At 40.4% G+C, this 16,870-nt stretch overlaps 3 protein-coding genes across 7 annotated transcripts; 1 reads left to right on the top strand and 2 right to left on the bottom strand.

Moving 5' to 3' along the window:
* The first annotated feature begins 22 nt into the window (after nt 1-22).
* On the top strand, nt 23-2,470 carry LOC121768828 (pentatricopeptide repeat-containing protein At1g53600, mitochondrial-like). The gene is given in 2 exon segments (XM_042165395.1): nt 23-1,683; nt 1,685-2,470. Coding segments are annotated over 2 exon segments (2,166 nt in total). The 5' UTR covers nt 23-204; the 3' UTR covers nt 2,372-2,470.
* A 45-nt stretch (nt 2,471-2,515) lies between these two features.
* On the bottom strand, nt 2,516-3,923 carry LOC121768829 (pentatricopeptide repeat-containing protein At3g14580, mitochondrial-like). The gene has a single exon (XM_042165396.1). The coding sequence runs from the start codon at nt 3,851-3,853 to the stop codon at nt 2,654-2,656; it is 1,200 nt and encodes a 399-aa protein (XP_042021330.1). The 5' UTR covers nt 3,854-3,923; the 3' UTR covers nt 2,516-2,653.
* A 285-nt stretch (nt 3,924-4,208) lies between these two features.
* LOC121768169 (putative callose synthase 8) lies at nt 4,209-14,134 on the bottom strand. 5 transcript variants are annotated; one of them, XM_042164549.1, is made up of 40 exons: nt 13,772-14,134; nt 13,287-13,387; nt 13,009-13,133; nt 12,832-12,913; nt 12,626-12,730; nt 12,392-12,511; nt 12,211-12,297; nt 12,030-12,121; nt 11,836-11,962; nt 11,609-11,746; nt 11,454-11,530; nt 11,221-11,380; nt 11,008-11,133; nt 10,470-10,916; nt 10,271-10,323; nt 10,126-10,186; nt 9,925-10,006; nt 9,795-9,844; nt 9,617-9,703; nt 9,398-9,532; nt 9,235-9,329; nt 9,029-9,119; nt 8,787-8,947; nt 8,570-8,693; nt 8,390-8,484; nt 8,154-8,292; nt 7,926-8,077; nt 7,747-7,853; nt 7,534-7,656; nt 7,383-7,451; nt 7,135-7,303; nt 6,943-7,054; nt 6,753-6,872; nt 6,555-6,670; nt 6,382-6,465; nt 6,198-6,310; nt 5,891-6,120; nt 4,976-5,824; nt 4,715-4,900; nt 4,209-4,625 (listed from the first exon to the last, which is right to left on the bottom strand). In XM_042164549.1, exons 1-40 carry the CDS (start codon nt 14,100-14,102, stop codon nt 4,392-4,394), a joined length of 5,955 nt encoding a protein of 1,984 aa, XP_042020483.1. In that variant the 5' UTR covers nt 14,103-14,134; the 3' UTR covers nt 4,209-4,391. The 5 variants fall into 5 exon arrangements, with proteins under 5 accessions (XP_042020483.1, XP_042020484.1, XP_042020485.1 ...); XM_042164550.1 differs by lacking the exons at nt 13,009-13,133; nt 13,287-13,387; nt 13,772-14,134 and having other exon boundaries at nt 12,626-12,749; nt 12,832-12,906; XM_042164551.1 differs by lacking the exons at nt 12,211-12,297; nt 12,392-12,511; nt 12,626-12,730; ... (2 more) ...; nt 13,287-13,387; nt 13,772-14,134 and having other exon boundaries at nt 11,836-11,943; nt 12,030-12,119.
* Nucleotides 14,135-16,870: the final 2,736 nt, after the last annotated feature.

Raw genomic sequence — 16,870 nt, 5'->3', positions numbered from 1 at the left:
CTTTCTCAGTTTGTCTATTTTATCCAAACAAAATAATCACTTTAATAAACTATACTATTCGTCCATCATTAAATGGATGTTGGCTTATAAATACTTACAATTTTATTATTTTTGATAAATGAGATTGACATTAACTAATTTTACTCACGAATTCAACCACTTTTTCTGCGTGTGAGACTTCGAAGTTCGAAGCGCACCATTTTCATGTTGGCTTTGAAGAAACCAACTTGTAATCATCTAGTATATCTGTGTAAATCTCTCCGCAACATTCATTTCCCTGTTCGACCATACTCCCAAATCACCAAAACTAACACTAATCTAGTCAGCTGCAACTCTCAAATAACAAAGTATGGCCGAATCGGAGACATTGCGGCGGCCGAGTCTTTGTTCCGCCGCATGCCGGAGAAAAGCGTTGTCACCTACACCGCAATGCTCTCTGCTTACGCGGCCAACGGTGAAATCGCAGCCGCCCGGAAAGTGTTCGACGAAATGTCTCAACGAACTGTAGCGACGTGGAATGCGATGATCACTGCTTACGTGAAAAATATGAATAGATTGGATGGTGTGGGAGAGGCTTTTAGATTGTTCCTGAGGATGCCGGAGCGAAATGCCGTGTCTTTCTCGGTGATGGTGACAGGATTGGTCAATGCGGGTAGGTTTGATCATGCCGAGAAGCTGTACAACACCACGCCGGTGAGGTGGAGGGATCCGTTTTGCTCGAACTTGCTGATGAATGGGTATTTGAAGATTGGGAGATTGGATGAGGCTGTCGGGATTTTCGACCGCATGAGTGAGAAAAATGTTGTTTCTTGGAGCTTAATGGTGGAGGGATTTTGCAAGAGAGGGAGAGTTGATGAGGCTAGGGAGTTTTTTGATTTGATGGAAGAGAGGAAGAATGAGTTCACTTGGTGTTGTATGGTTGATGGATACATGAAAAAGGGTCGCTTCGAGGATGGTTTTCGCTTGTTCTTGCGAATGAGAAGGGAAGGCGAGGTGGGAATCGAGCCCACCATTCTCACTGTGGTTTTCGAGTCATGTGGTAGAATTGGTAGGTTTAGAGAAGGCTGGCAAGTGCACGGCCTTTTGTCTCGTTTGGGATTCGAGTATGATTTGTTTTTGGGTAATTCAGTCATTGCAATGTACTCAAAGTTTGGCTTTGTCAATGAAGCAAGAAGTCTGTTTGATATGATGAGTGAGAAAGATTTAGTTTCTTGGAATTCCCTTCTTTATGGATATATTCAAGCTGGAATGCTTGAAGAGGCGAACGAGCTTTTCAATAAGATGGATTCCAAAGATCCAGTCTCGTGGACCACCTTGATCACCGGCTTCTCCAGCCGAGGCATGACCGGAGAATGCAGTGCTTTGTTTAGTAAAATGCCTAAACCAGATGATGTTGCTTGGACAGCTCTTATTTCAGCATTTGTGAATAATGAAGAACACGAAGAAGCTTTTTGTCGTTTCAGTCAGATGATCTGTGATGGAATTAGGCCAAACCCTCTCACATTAAGTAGCCTGCTTAGTGCTTCTTCAAATTTGGCATCTTTAAACCTTGGCCTTCAAATACATGATTTTGCTATCAAATTGGTGATGGAGCATGATTTATCCATCCAAAACGCCCTCGTATCGATGTATTCAAAATGTGGATCTGTAGAGGATGCTTACAAGATATTCAAATCCATCACCAACCCACCCCAACATTGTCTCATTCAATTCTATGATCATGGGATTTGCTCATAATGGATATGGAGAAGAAGCACTTGGTCTATTTACCCAATTGGTTGATGGAGGACATAATCCCACCGAGGTTACCCTTCTTGGCGTTCTCTCTGCTTGCACCCACGCAGGGCTTGTTGAAGAGGGACGACGTCACTTCAAATCCATGAGGGATTTGTTTAAACTCGACCCTGGTCCTGATCATTATGCTTGTATGGTTGATTTGCTCGGCAGGGCTGGCCTTCTCGACGAAGCCCTGAATTTGATCAAGACAATGCCAGTCAAGCCTCATGCTGGAGTTTGGGGCGCTCTTCTTGGTGCAAGCCGGGTTCACATGCGTCTTGATCTTGCAAACCTTGCAGCTCAAACAATCATCCAACTCGAACCGGATAATGCTACTCCATATGTGGTGTTGTCGGATACATATGGCATCGCAGGGAAGAGGAGAGACGAAGAAGAAATAAGACTGTCGAAAAGATTGAGAGGCGTAAAAAAGAGCCCCGGGTGCAGTTGGATTACAGTGAAGGACAAGGTCAGATTGTTCCTCTCAGGAGATAAATCTCATGTAAACTTTGAAGAGATCAAAATTATTTTAGGGACTATTATTCATGATATGAAACATATAGGTTTAATTGACCTTGATTGTCAACCGCATTGAGAAATTAGCTTTTAGTCAAGATTATGAAGCATGGATTCAAAATATGGATTTTAAATTTTTTGTTCATTTTAAACTTGAATACACGTTGTTGTAGAACTATTGCGAAGCAAATCCAAAAGAGGTTTTTGAAATATTGCTAGCATGTTTCTCAAATAATGTAATTAGACCATATTTATCAGCAATCATCCAACTCAATCCAACACTTGATCCTAAGTCCCTGCACACGACGGAGAAAAGATTTGTGATAAGCAGTTTAGAACTCAAACAGACTCAACCTTAATTTTAGATAATTTGGAAGAAAACAGAATCAGAATCAACGACATTTTTTTTTAGTACACAATGCAGCATTTTCTTCCACATTCCCATCTTAGGCACAAATCCATGTCCCGCCATCTCCCTCAAAGCCCACTCCACATCTCCACCACCCTCCTCCCCAATAAACCCTTCTATCACCATCTTATACGACTCGAAGCTTGGACTCATCCCTTTCTCCGTCATCGTCTCCATCATCTTCTTCGCCTCGTTAAACCTCTTCCCATCCAGCAAGCAATACAGCACCTCCTGATACGTCCCCGGATTCGGATCACACCCTTTCCTCCTCATCCTCTCCATCAGCCCCACCCCTTCCCCCGCCCTCCCCTGCCTCCTCAGCCCCGCGATCAGCACGTTGAACACCACCGCGTCCGCCTCCACCCCCTCCGCCCCCATCCTCTCCAGCAGCCCGAACGCCTCCCCCACGCGCCCCCGCCCGCACAGCGCGTGCATTATGGTCGAAAACGTCCGCACCGTGGGGACGCATTTCTGTTGGGGAAATTCGTCGAGCACTTGGAGTGCAGCTTCGATGTCTCCGCTGCTGCAGAGTCCTTTCACCATTATGTTCAGGCAGCAGGCGTCGATCTCCACTCCCAGCTTCGCCGCCCCCGTGTAGACCTCGTGCACCACCTCGAATTGCTTCGTGGTGACTAGCAGATTGAGGACGGTGTTGAACGTGGCGACGCTCGGCCAGCATTTGTAATCCGGCATGGCGAAGAGGGTTTCGACGGCGGCGTTGATCCGGCCGGCGGAGTGGCCGTAGAGCTTGATCAGATCGCGGAAGAAGGCGTCGGAGAGGCGGCACTTGCGCTCAATTTTGATTCGCTGCATTAGGGATTCGATGGCGTCGAAGTTCTTCGCGACGGCGAGCTTGTGGATGACCGTGGCGTAGAGGGATTCGTTGGGGTTGTAGTCGCGGCGGGTGGAGAACTGGGCGAGGAGAGGGAGGGCGAAATTGGGGTCTTTTAGGGTTTGGAAGATTCGAATTACCTGCGGAGGGCTGAGCCAGTCTTTGTGGTGGAGGAGGTCGGGGCAACCGCCGCTGTCGAGAGGGGGATTTGGGCGGGTTTTGGAGGGGACGAATTGGTGGAAGGAGAGAGAGAGATGGAGAATTGGGGGAAAGAGGGGAGATTGGGAGATCGGCCGCCGGAGGAGATGCGACGGCGACATTATTGTTCCATTTCGCAGTTTCGACGGTTTAACTGAATTTAATCAGAAAATGCAATTTAAAATTGAGAAACAGAGAGGAGAGGTGAGAGAAAATAAATTTTGAAATTTGAAATTAGGTTTAATTATTTGAAAAAATCATATTTTTGGTTCGTAACCCAATTTAAAAAATCAGCCTATACAAGTTTGCTTTTATTTTATTCCCGTGTAATGTATATTCTGATATTTTGAATTAAACAACACTATTTTCTTTATGAATAGACAATGTCGTTTAATTTATTATAGGTAACATCGATGCATGATTTTACATCGGCCATATTCGATGCAACTTTACACTAATGCCAAAATCAAATAGAAATGGAGTTGAAGATTTTTCACTATGAACTTATGTAGATGAAAAAAAATCATCAATGAATTAAGTTATTGAACTTGTTTCTCTATCTTGTATAAAGAAAAAAAGGATGACCTAAACTAAGTTGATATACATCCACAAATATTGTGTGTTTGTGTATTTACATTCATTTGAATGAATGGTGCAGACTCATGACTGATGCTTCTTCTTCCCAGCCAGAATGTGCTGGATCTGCAGCCTCCGGCTGAACGCCTCGTTGAACAGGAAACGCGTCTGGAAAGCTGATATAATCGGCAGCCAAGCCAGGACTGAGAGGGGCGCGATGAGGATCACGCCCATCCCATAGTCGTAGGCCCGAGCAAACACCCTCACGAAGTGCCACAAGCCCGTGCCCTCGATCGTCGGCCTCACTATTTGCGCAACCTGATCAACCAATCATCAAACAACCAATCAAGAAACAATGCAAGTTAACAGTATCTCTTTGATACGAGCGTAAACTATGTTCGTCTCACCAGTATCATGCCCCATCCAGTAGGCAGAAAGGCTAAGCAGCAAACAATGAGATCCCTCATGGATAGATGGCAGATGAGAGAGAGAGTGACAATTGTTGCCACCACTCCCATGAAAATGAAGGCCTTGAACAGCCTAAATGCAAGGTGGTGATCAGCACTCAGATACTTCTTCCCCACATTGATAACCTGCATATGTATTCTAGATGAGAGAGAGCATTGCAAAGGAGAGAAAGACTAGAGAGATAGAGAGGATATAATCACCTTGAGAAGGAGGAAAATGATGACAAAGACAATCCAAGAAAGGACATACACAACAAAGTTCTTGTTCTGCCCTGATATGTCAAGGTGATACACCAATCCATATTGGTAGAGGAAGAATCTGATGGAGAGGATGAACTCAATGAGGCGAGACGCGATCCCACAGTGCAGGAGATGAGCCTGCTCTTCGATCCACCACGACTGCCAGCTCTTGTCCTGAGGAATCCCAATCCCACCCTGCTGCTTGATCCACTTGTTCCAGTCCTTCCAGTCATCCACAATCTTGCCCCAGTCGAATCCGGATGGATTGAACAGAAAGGGCGCGAACAGCCATGTCAGCGACATGAACCAGATTGCGTAGGTGATCAGTGCATAGGCCATGCTGCTCTGATACGACCGCCTAAACAGATCATACACAATCAGCAAAATAAGAAGCTCGAACCCCTTCACAAAGTGGCTCCGTGAGTATAGCCTGTAGTTCTCAGTGAAGCTCGAGTGGAAGACCACCACCTTGCGCCCGGTTGGCCTATATTTGGCGCCCCCGTGCAGGATGGTTCTGCCATAGTAATGAGCCTTTGTTCCATAAGAGAAGGTGAAGAAAACAGAAGCTAACTGAAGCTGCATCAGTACGAAATCTTTGAGGGCGTTGAGGAAACCTCTCTCCAAACCTAACTCTATCACCATTGGCAAACCGGTTAACAACCCGAGCTGTATGAATGATTGAGACGCCAACGCTGTTTCCAGAGACTTGATGTTCTTCACCTTTGCCTCGAAAAGCAGAGCTCTCTGTAAGCCACTGAGGACGAGGTAAAGCTGTCCGTAGAGGAACACATACACTCCAATCACAGATATCTGCGACAAACACCTATACATATCAGCAAAATTCAAGACAGACAAAAAAAGTGTTGAAGAGATTACCAAGCTGTTGAAGTAGAAGCCAACGGTTGTGTAGTAAACGGAAAGCATCCTAAAGAAGTCAAAGCGTCTCCCAAGGTGGTATATGTCACGGCTAAGAGTTTGCTCACTGTTTCCATTAGCCACTTTGGCTTCAAACTTTGAGATTTGGTTGAGTCCAACGTCACGGCCCTTGCCAACTTGCATGTACTCGTGGTACGTTACATGTCCACGACGTAGCGTGGTGTTGAATCCTAAAAAGGTACAAAAACTCACTTCACCTTCCAAACATAGATGAAACACACCAGTTTCAATTGTTTTGAATAAATACCTGCAAACACATCTTCACTCAAGTTTATGGTCTTTGATGCCTTGCTTATGCCGCCTCTAGTCAAGTGAAATATCCTGTCGAATAAATCTGGATGTCCGTAATGGAATCTTACTCTGCATTACGCGCCAACAAAGTTAGAAACCTTGTTCGATTAGTTTAGCTGTGAAGATGATTGATAGATTACCTAAGTGGATTTGCTAGAAGTCTTTGGCCTATTGTTACAAAGCTGGTTTCTTGATATGACATAAACCATCCCAAAGAAGAAACACTGCAGAAAAATTAAATAAAATCAGATTCCATCTCTTGTATTTCATTCTTCATTCTTTTGACATATCAAGTATTATATGATTGTCTAACCTTCCGGTAAATATGTGCTCTCTCATGCCAATGATAGTCGGAGGGCTCCTTCTTTGAGGCCGTAGAAACTCTTGCAATAAATTCCTCATCTTGAGAGCTTCTTCAAGATAGTTATCCTGTCAAAAACAACCTCATCACAATGATATCACAAAGGAGAAGAAAGGCGAAGGCAAAGAAGAAGAAGAAGCTAAGGCTTACTTGGTTCATATCAATGGCTTGAAGAGCTTCACCGCGTGTGAAAATGATAGCATGGTTTTGATTCTCAGGTTTCCCTTCCCCAATGTTTGGAGGTCCTGGCAGCTTTATCCGGTAGATTTCCTATACGACAGCTCAATTAGGACAAGGTAGAAGAAATCACACATAATGAAGGTGTGAGTGTAAACCGTACCTGATCAAAACCATTAACAGCTTTGACAAGGATAGAAGAATAGACTTTGGGAGGCCCATCCACCTCAAAGTTTTCCTTCTCCTCGACATAAGCCACGCGCAACGAGGGATGCCTACAACCATTTCATGCTCATTACATCATTTTTAGGAAGTTTTATATACTAATCCAAAGATTTCCTAGAATCTAACTGACCTTATCAACAGCTCAAGTATGTCTTGAGCCTGAGGGTCACCCGAGGCCTTTTGTGCTCCAAACATTTGACATGAAACAACGTGACTGAATTTCACGTCTACTAATGCATCAAGCTGCGCTGATAAAGTGTCGTTCGCCCTATCAATCGCTTCATAGCTTTGAAGAATATCTGGACGTATATAATTTCCCATAAATGTAGCTCACAGATAGTTACAAAGTAGTCAGAAATAATAGTCCAAGAAACAAACCCTCGTGCTCAGACATCTCAAGAAAAGCTTGTAACTTCAGTGCTTTTCTGTAATACATCATTCCTCGGACTGTAAGAAAAAGAACATTAGAATCAGTCGGCAGCACGAATTCTTAACCAAAAACAGTAGTTCAATCTTGGAAGTTACTCACCGGTCCTACTTAGAGTCTGGCCTCGAAACGAAGCCCAGTCTCTTAGTTCTTCCTCATTCACATCCTCACTCATGTCATCTTCATTTTCAATTCCCATGCGCTCCAGAAAATTTTCCCACTCGTCTGAGTGAAAAATCGGAAAGCAGAGATGTTGAGACTAGAAAGAACCTTTTCTTCTTCATTTAAAAAAATTTTTTTTTTACAAAAGGTAACCTGGAAATATCTTTTGCATATAAAATCCAATGGAAACTCCTTCTTTGCTGGAGTGAAGCTCTCTACTCGAAAACTTAACTTGTTCCATAAAATATGGAGTCAAAACACTGCCTTTGCAAAAACTTTCATTAGCACAAATTGATGGTCTACTGGAAATACCGAGTAGAAAGAAATGGCACCTGAATGACAACATATTACGAACTTTTGGAGCTCTAGGCATATTCATAAACAGAGAAGTAGCAAAAAATGATATTCGCCTTCGAGCTTCCAGGTTTGAAGGTATGTACATTGCTGTATCTTTGACAGTAAGCAGCAAACGAAAGCGCTTAACCTGTCATCCAATGTTTTCAGTTAGTTAGATGAATGTCCCGCGATCTTGTTCACTAGTTAAGACGAGTTCAAATTACCTTTGCCATTAAAGGGCCAGAATCTGGTAAAGGGAAATGGATAGCATGCAATGAAGCAAATAATTCTGGATCGGGAGGATCGAAGAATTCAGTTCTGACTCCCTCTTGCTGCTGTTCTTGTTTAAACAATTCCATTGTTCTAATGCATAAAGAATGAATGTAAAATTTCAAATCATGAGTGAAAAACAGAAGGAAATGGTAACAAGAAATTTAGAGTAAGATTTTAGTTTAGCAACCTGGAGCCATTTATGAACAAATCATTTGTTACAAGCTCAAGAATGTCTTGGAGCGTCTTCACAACTCTGTAACGATGATCTTCTTCGCCTTCAACCTAAATTGACGCGCTAAAATTTCCATGAAGGTGCACAAAATGAAGCAAAGTACTTGATCAGAGATATATTCGGCTTAGAACTCACCAGTAGCTTGATCAATTTAGTGCAAAGAGCAAGCAAAGTCGGCAACTCACTCATGCGGAGGTCCTCAAGAAGTGATCTTTTTCCAATGCTCTCTTCTATTTCATCAATCACACCAAATACCACTCTGAAAGACATATAGTTGACTGAAGTATAATGATGGATTTCAAGAAATAACATAGTTTTGAAAATGAGGCGTGATTCAAAACTTATAGTCTACCTTCTCTCCATGTCGCCTACCACGAGGATATCTAAGATCTCTTTAAGTGATTCGTAGCATTCAACTACAACCATGTGCATGTATTTGTCCCTTTTGATCTTTTTCAGGAGACTGCTGTATGTTCCCACGAAATCTCTAGCAATGCTCAGAGCCGTTGAGAACTGAAAACGAAAACAGCTTTGTCAAAGTTTTGATCAACACATCAGATCAAGAAAGGAGTTCGAATCTCACACTCGAATCACCTTATTTGCTAAGAGGAAAACAGGCCAACGGACATTATTGTTTTCATTAAGCAATTCTGATGAAAGAGGTATTTTCATCAAATCCATTTCCCTGCATCCAGTGATATATGATGCTGTTGTTACACATAGTTGTTACTACTTACCATGATAAGCCAAACTATCAAAAACGAAAAACGTAAGAAAAGACCTGGTGAGCCATATTCAACCTGTTACTAATCAGGTCCTCCTCCCGGAAGCTACTAATGATTTGGTTCCACACAAGAGCAAACTTGAGAACTCCTCCCTTCTTTTTCTCTAAACCCTGAAACGAGCCGGTTAGATAGCAGCATATACGAAGTTTTTTCATTTTTAGAAAAACGAGGAAAGTACCTTTAGAAATCCTGGCTGGCAGAGCCACATTCTGATTCCGTCTTTGTTGTCTTTAGCCGGGGGCGGTAGAAGCCAGTCATTGAATGCCAAGTGCAAATTATCGAATTTACTCCTCAGCATTCCTTGTGTACGAATCTGTTTGCGTTAAAAATGCCTCAGAAGCTTAGCATTATGCCTACATGATCAAAGAAATGACAGTAGATGAAGAGATCAACTTACTTCACCAAGATGGTGGAGAATTCCGAAAACTCCACCAAAGGCAGAGCAGTAAACAGAATACCATATTTGTATATCCATGAAATACACCTGCGCACATTGGCCATACATAGTAGACAACATTAAAGATTTAGTATTCATCGTGATGAACTGAAGCACTGGTGTTTCTGCAGATGCTTACGAGGATAATAGGCGACCAGATAGCTGCTATGGCGCCAGCGTTGCTCTTCACTAATATCAGCAAAAACAAAAGTATGAACATTGAACTTATCTTGCTTCTTTCTGTAAGGTGCATGGAAAGCATTGTTTACCTTTAGGAAAAAGCTCGTGCCAATCATAGTTCTTAACCCCGATCCTCATGATCTGCCTCGTTGGTTGTATGAGAGGTTTTATCTGCACAATGGAAAATTTTATATTGGAGGTAGAAGCATTACAAGCAACAGATAAAAGGATCTTCGGTAAAAATGGCCTAAGGCCGATGAGAAGTAAGACGGGGATGATTAGATTATTACCTCAAATGTGTAGCTGAATGTGAATTTGCTTAGTAGTAACAGCATCCAAAAAAAAGTGTACCTAAACCAACAAAAAAACTCAATAAAAAATCACAAAAGAACACATTAGCCAAAACAAAATCAGAGAAAATATTTGAGAAAGTACTTAAGCACGGATACTTGGCTCTCTTGCATTCCTCTTCCGATGTATAGTCTAGGCTACAAGAGACAGATCATTCAAAAATGTCACCGGGATTATATATTTTCAGACAATAGGATATTACAAAGAAAACATATCGACATATTTTAGTATGAAGAAGAGAATCAGGAGTCTTTCTATGGATGAAAATTTCCGAAAGTCTTACCTGCGCCAGCCAGGAGAAAACTGTGCATATTCGAGTATTCGAGGTCTCAATATATCTTCCCACTGCAGGCACAAGAAAGAGGACCATGTTGACTCCATTGGTAATCAGATAGAATGCAACTGCTACCATGTAGGAAGAGTAGCACCAATCACCGAGCCAGCTCCCTTCTTGAGTAGAAAAACATGTATATTTTTTCCTAGACGTCGAATAGTATATAGGGAGAATAATTGTCCATATCATTGCCCCTAGTATCTTCAGCAAATCTTTACGATGGCGATTATGATCCATCGTGCATCTAGCTTTCCATGTGAAGACAACGTCAAGGATGGCGTGGATGAATTTAAGGACTGCTGATGTGATGAAGATGCTCATAACGTCCTCAAGCACGGATGCTTCAAAAAATTCTAAAGGAGATTCTAGATCATGGGATGCCACTATGATCATTGCCTAAACAGAATTTTACAGTGAACAAAAAGATTAAGAAATGTAGATTTTTTTTTCAGGAAACGAAAAAAGATGCTGGTTGATTCAGAACTACCTGAAGGGATAAAATAAGGAAGCTCCACATTCTGTCAAAGCTTCTAAAAATCTGCCACAACGAACGGATTTCAACAAAATTCGTCTTCCCTAACCACTGTGGCTCCTTCACTTCTTCTACAGGTTCCTGAGGATCACCAATAACATGAATGTGGAGAAGTCGGTATAGTAACAAATCTAATAGCACTATGTGTAAATTTAGAAGCCGGCTTACTCCCATCTCTTCGTCTTCATCAATGTTGATTCTCTCTTCTTCAGGAGTCTTGTCTGGTGTTCGGAGTTTCTTCTTCTTTTTTCTACTATTTGAAGGGTTAGTGTAAAAGAAATCATGATCCAGACGCATCGGCCAACCTATCTCGAAGCAATCTGGAGACCTGAAATTTAATCAGCGAAGTTTTCACATGAACAAGATGGTGAATGAGTAGCATCAACCATGTATTTTCTTACCAGAAAAATTCATTCAAGTCATCATAGTTCCTCCATGTCGAGTGATCTGTCATCCCGTTTCTGTTTTTCATAGCTTCCTTCAGTAAATTGGTGGAAAATTAGAAATACGGGGATACGTGGATGTACTAGTTAAACGAGTCTAGGATTCAAAATACCTCCCATATAACCGTGTAGATTGGTGAAACAACGTGTCTAAGGAAAGACTCGTGTCCTTCTCCATACACGGGCTTCACTAGTTCTCCCGTTTCTATACTCACTGCACCACTCAACATACCATGCAACTCACTTGCCATCTGCCAGAGAGTGCAAGTTAAATTAAGCTATCCATCTTCAGCCATCAACGGGGGAGCAAGTGACAGATAGAATTAGGCGATCAACTTACATGGTGAAATAAGTAACAGAGACATTCCGGCATGAACCTTAAGTTTGCTGCTTCTCCCCATATCAAGCAATAAAGCGCAACGTACAAAAGTTTATACTGTTGGGCTTGCTGTTTCAAGTATGGCAACCTGAATAAGGAAATGTTTTAAGAAATGGTGTCGCTAACAAAGAAAAAATATTATGTTCTATGCTCACCTGATGTTACTTTTTCGGTTAAGAAACTTGCACCACTCTGTGTAGTTTTTGAAGAATTTCTTCATTAGTTCATCCACTGCTCCTTCCCCTAACTATTAACCAAAATTAAGTCATTTCTCATAGATTGGAGAAGAGAAAAAAGAAAGTTGTTCCAAAATAAAATGCTAGATCAAAGGAACACCTTTGGTGCTTGTTTATGAGAGTGACGAACATGGGCATTAGCAAGTAGAAGGATCAAATGCTCCCTCTGGTTGGCTATGTTTCCGTTCTAATGAAAGTCACAACAAGGACAAGTTATAACGAGAAAAGGCAAAACTGCTTCATAGTTTCTTGGACAGCATCACATAAACTCAAAGTGGCACCTGAAATGAGAAGCAAAACTGAAGCCAGTCGAGCATATCCATATCCGGCATGCGCCTCTGAAACTCATCCAAGAAAGGCAAGCCATGGACGTTTCGTACAGCAGCTATCGCATATTTGATCTGTGGAATTCTGTATTCTGTCAAAACTCGCCATAGGAACTAGGCAATCGAGCTACATCTAAGTGGTCGTCAAAACAACTTATCATTCCTCATGGACTGAAATTGGAATCTAACCTCAGGAAGTTGCCTTATAGGTTGATGAGCGCCTCCTTGATCAAGAGGGAGAATATTATAAGGCACGTAGAATTCAGATCTCGAATGATCAGTCTCAGCAAGTGCCTAGTCACGAAGAAATATACTATTAGTATGCATTGAGACCATACAAAGGCATTAAATCATCGAGTGAATGGAAAGGGAAAAGATGGCGAACGCAAGAAAACCTGGGTGCCTGCTGCTGAAGTAACTGTGCTCAGCACTTCAAATAGAACAGATGCAATCGCACGAGCTTTCTGCAACTTTTCCCTGACACAAGGAACGATACCAATACACGTGCTGTGAGTATATATGAATGATTCTGTCGATGAACGTTAGGATGTCTACAAGAGCTGTGTCATCACCTAATTTCCAAAGTATATTCTCCGGCACCATGCTTGATGATGTAGTCTTTGTACTGTCTATATACACGTCGTAGTTCTCTTAGATCACTCTTATCCTTCCTTTTCCTAATTGTGACTTCTTCATCCTGAGAAATGAAGATTGATGCAACTTTCACACAAAAGGCTCATTTAAGCAGTCATACGAAACCGAAACAGAGGAGTTCAACCAAGACTTGACAAATTGAAAAGAAATCATAAGAATCTGCCCACTTAAGTATCCTTTTTCAGCTTCAGTGTACCTGCTCAAGCCGCTGAAGAAGAGAAGTTTTGAATTGCCGAACCCCCCGCCCACTTGAGTTCCTGTCCAAGTTATGCGCGACTTCAAAGGCGTGAAAACGGCCTGGACAAAACCTCAATCAGTCACTTTCATCACACACACACACACACACCCCTAAAATCTAACTCAATGAAGAGAGGTTTGTCTTTTCTTCATTTCTAGGATTAATGTGGCAGAAAATATACAAATATCCTTGCATTGTCTTTCCCCTGCCTTTTGCCAGAACTTGATCATTGCAAAATGTTGTCACGTCATATATAATTATATATGTATCACTGATCTTCTAAATTATGAAAATAAGAAACACTAGTATTCAATCAGCCAAAAAACTCACAAAAATACCAAGTCATAGTTCATTAATGCTAACTCAAAAACAACATAAAACCCAAAAAAAAAAAGACTCATGACTCAATCTTCTGAAACTACGCATACGAAAACTCAACTCACATAAATAAGCAACCCGAGGCTCGTCAACCTCAATCAAGTTAGCGACGCGAAGAAATCTTTGGATCTCAGAAACCAAAGTGACAGGCAACTTCTCACTGTCAAAGGGCTCAGTGACATGATCACGCCCCATAGTGAGGGATCTCGTGAAGGGACGCGAATCATCTCTAGTGTAGCCTCTTCTGCTTGTGCTGGTGCTGCTGCTAGCTTGATTTCGATCATCGTTTATGGGGTCTACAGCAATAATCTCTGACATTTTGAGGGTGAGAAGAAGAAGAGTGAGGCTGCATGGAGCAGAAAAGTATATATCATGGAATCTTAAGTGTATATGCATGATTTGCCTTGTTTATTATATTTTCTATTTGTTTTTTTGGCTTTCTCCACCATATTGCTTTATAGGGTGTGATCTTTTTCACTTTTGCTTTGCTGAATTCAGGAAATTGCTGTGTGTGTTTGGGTTGGACTTGAAACAAAATTTGGGATGAAATTCTTTTGAACCTGTAAAATATAAAATGTAGTCAAATAGAAAAAGTAACAAAAAGTTTAAGCTAAATAGTACTAACACAATAGGCTGATTAAACCAATTTTGTAGGTTAGTTTTGTTAAGGTAAATATTTTTAGGACATGCATGCACTAAATAACTAATATAGATCTTAGATCTTACAGCATGGTAAGAAATATAAATTATTGTCAAAAAGCTACTTTTTTTTATAATAATACTTCTGAAAAGTAAGAATGATTGTGGTTTTCCAGCTGATTAATTAGGATTATTGAATGACAGAAGAAGCAAAATTCACCAAACCAAACCTGTGGTGAAAGCTTTTAATTATCTTTTTGGGTCATTGAAGCACTTTTCTTTATCTTGATGAACATATACAATTTTTTTATTGTAATAAGTGAGTAATAGGAAGGCAGCTTCATGGTTGTTATACAATTGATGAGTGGTTTGTGGGTCTATCAAGTATCAACTTTAGTTTGCAAAAGTTAAAATGGGACTCAAAATTATTGGTTTCTTTAAACCTTGAAATACAAAAGGTTATACCTTGTCAAAAGCAAAGCAGCATATACATGGAGAAAAAGTTGGCACACTCTTTTTAGCAAATTTTCTTCCTTGGCCTCTAAGATTAACATATCAAAGACTCACAGGTTAAGTTTCTCCATGGTTGGCCTAACAATTAAGAAAATATCCCTTTCTCTCTCTCTCTCTCTCTCACACACACACACACACATAGTAATTAATTACTACTACTATTAGTCTGTGGTTTATACTTTAAAACAATTTTCGTGTAACATGATTAAAATACTCTACCTTTGTATATTAGTATAAGGTTTCCAGGCTTGTTTCGTTGATAATTTCATAGAACATAAAAAATCTAAGTTTCACTAGATTAAGTTCTAATACATTCAAAATAAAAATATTGATCAAACAGAAGGAGATACATTTTATTGTTCAAGGTTAGCTTATGTAACTAAGATTTTATCTATTTTTGTGTTGCTTTTCCTCACATTAAGATTCTTCTTCTCTATGTATATCAAACAGGTGAACTTAAAAACAACTAATAATATGTTTTTCACATTGTTTGAGTTTCTATTCACCAAGATTTACATTAAATAAACATTCTAAAAAGAAGACAAAGCTTCATTACTTGTTATAAAGTTCAAGGGCAACTAAGTAATTCCATATACAGTATACTTTTAGATTTAATTTATTTTGATATAAAATTAGTTTCATTGTGAAACTAATATACATGAATTTATTACTTAAATCTATAACTTTTTAGAGAAAAAGAAACTCCACAAAGGCACACCAATCATGCAGAAAAATATTCTGCTTCTGATCTTTGTTACTGATTAGTTGAGATTTCTAAAGATGCCATCTTGATTTTGCTTTTATCAGCACCCATGTGAATACTCATCTCTTTTCATAATGCAAATGAATGATTGAATTAACAACTCATTTATTATATACAATTCAGATGAGTATTTAAGAAAACTGAGCACAAGCTTATAAAGTGAAAAATGCTCACAGAAGAGAATTAGGCTATGAAAGTCCTTCACTACTGAGATACTATCATTCAATTTCATCTTTGATCCAAATACAAATAAAGAAGAAAAATTATCATTTTGTGCATTTTTTTCCAACTAAAACATAGAAAACTATACATGCCTATTGCCACAAACCAATGTAGCCATCCTCTTCCATAGTCATCCCATCACAAACTTGTGAGTAATCCTCTAAGCCACTATGCTCAACCATGTTTCGACTGACAAAATATCCGGTGATCTCGTAGCTGGGACAAGAGTAGTCCATCTCCATATCCATCCATTCAAAATCTTGATTATGATGATGAGATATGGAGCTGCAGCACTCCAGCTGATCATCCACTTCTTCAGAGAGACACTCCTCTGAAGAGCCTTCGTCCGAGAAGTATGTCTCGGAACACGAATCCTGATTTGTGATCTCGGGCTCAAGAGACTCAATCATGGCTCTCAGAACCTGATCATCTCCTTCTTCCACTAGTGAGTCTTCAAGAAAAGACATAACAAGTGAGGTGTTGATGTTTATTAACTCATCAAGATTGAAATCATCACAGCCCTGATCAAGGAAGCAGGATTCAGCATTGGCCATATTGTGGAAAAGGGATTTTTAATCAAGGATATATTGAAAGATTTAAAGATAGAGAGGGTGATTAGAAATGTCACACTTAGTTTGTTTCTTTCTCAATGTTGAGTAAGCTATTTATAGGGTAATTTTATGTGACAACTAGCCCACTACCATTGGCTTTGCATGTGCAATTGTTTCAACTAAAAATCATGATTTAGATGCTTATTATTGAGACTGAATCAATTATGAATCTTGAATGATTTGAGTTGAAGCATTGCCATGTGGAGGTGATCCTACCATTCATGTACCTATGCAGTAGAAATTAATGATTTGGTGTTGTATGTATGGTTATTGAAGATTTCATTAATTATAAATGGTCACATTGTCATGAAATTTCCCAACATTGTGCTCATTATTGCCGTAGACAATCTGATTTAGAGGGCGGTGTCGGCAGCCGAGATCAAGATTAACATAATTAATCATGTCATTAGTTAATT

The sequence above is a fragment of the Salvia splendens genome, chromosome 15 (assembly GCF_004379255.2).
Source record: "Salvia splendens isolate huo1 chromosome 15, SspV2, whole genome shotgun sequence".
NCBI classification, from domain to species: Eukaryota; Viridiplantae; Streptophyta; class Magnoliopsida; order Lamiales; family Lamiaceae; genus Salvia; species Salvia splendens.
The sequence above is the reverse complement of the archived record's forward strand: the minus strand, read 5'-3'. Positions and strand labels throughout refer to the sequence as shown.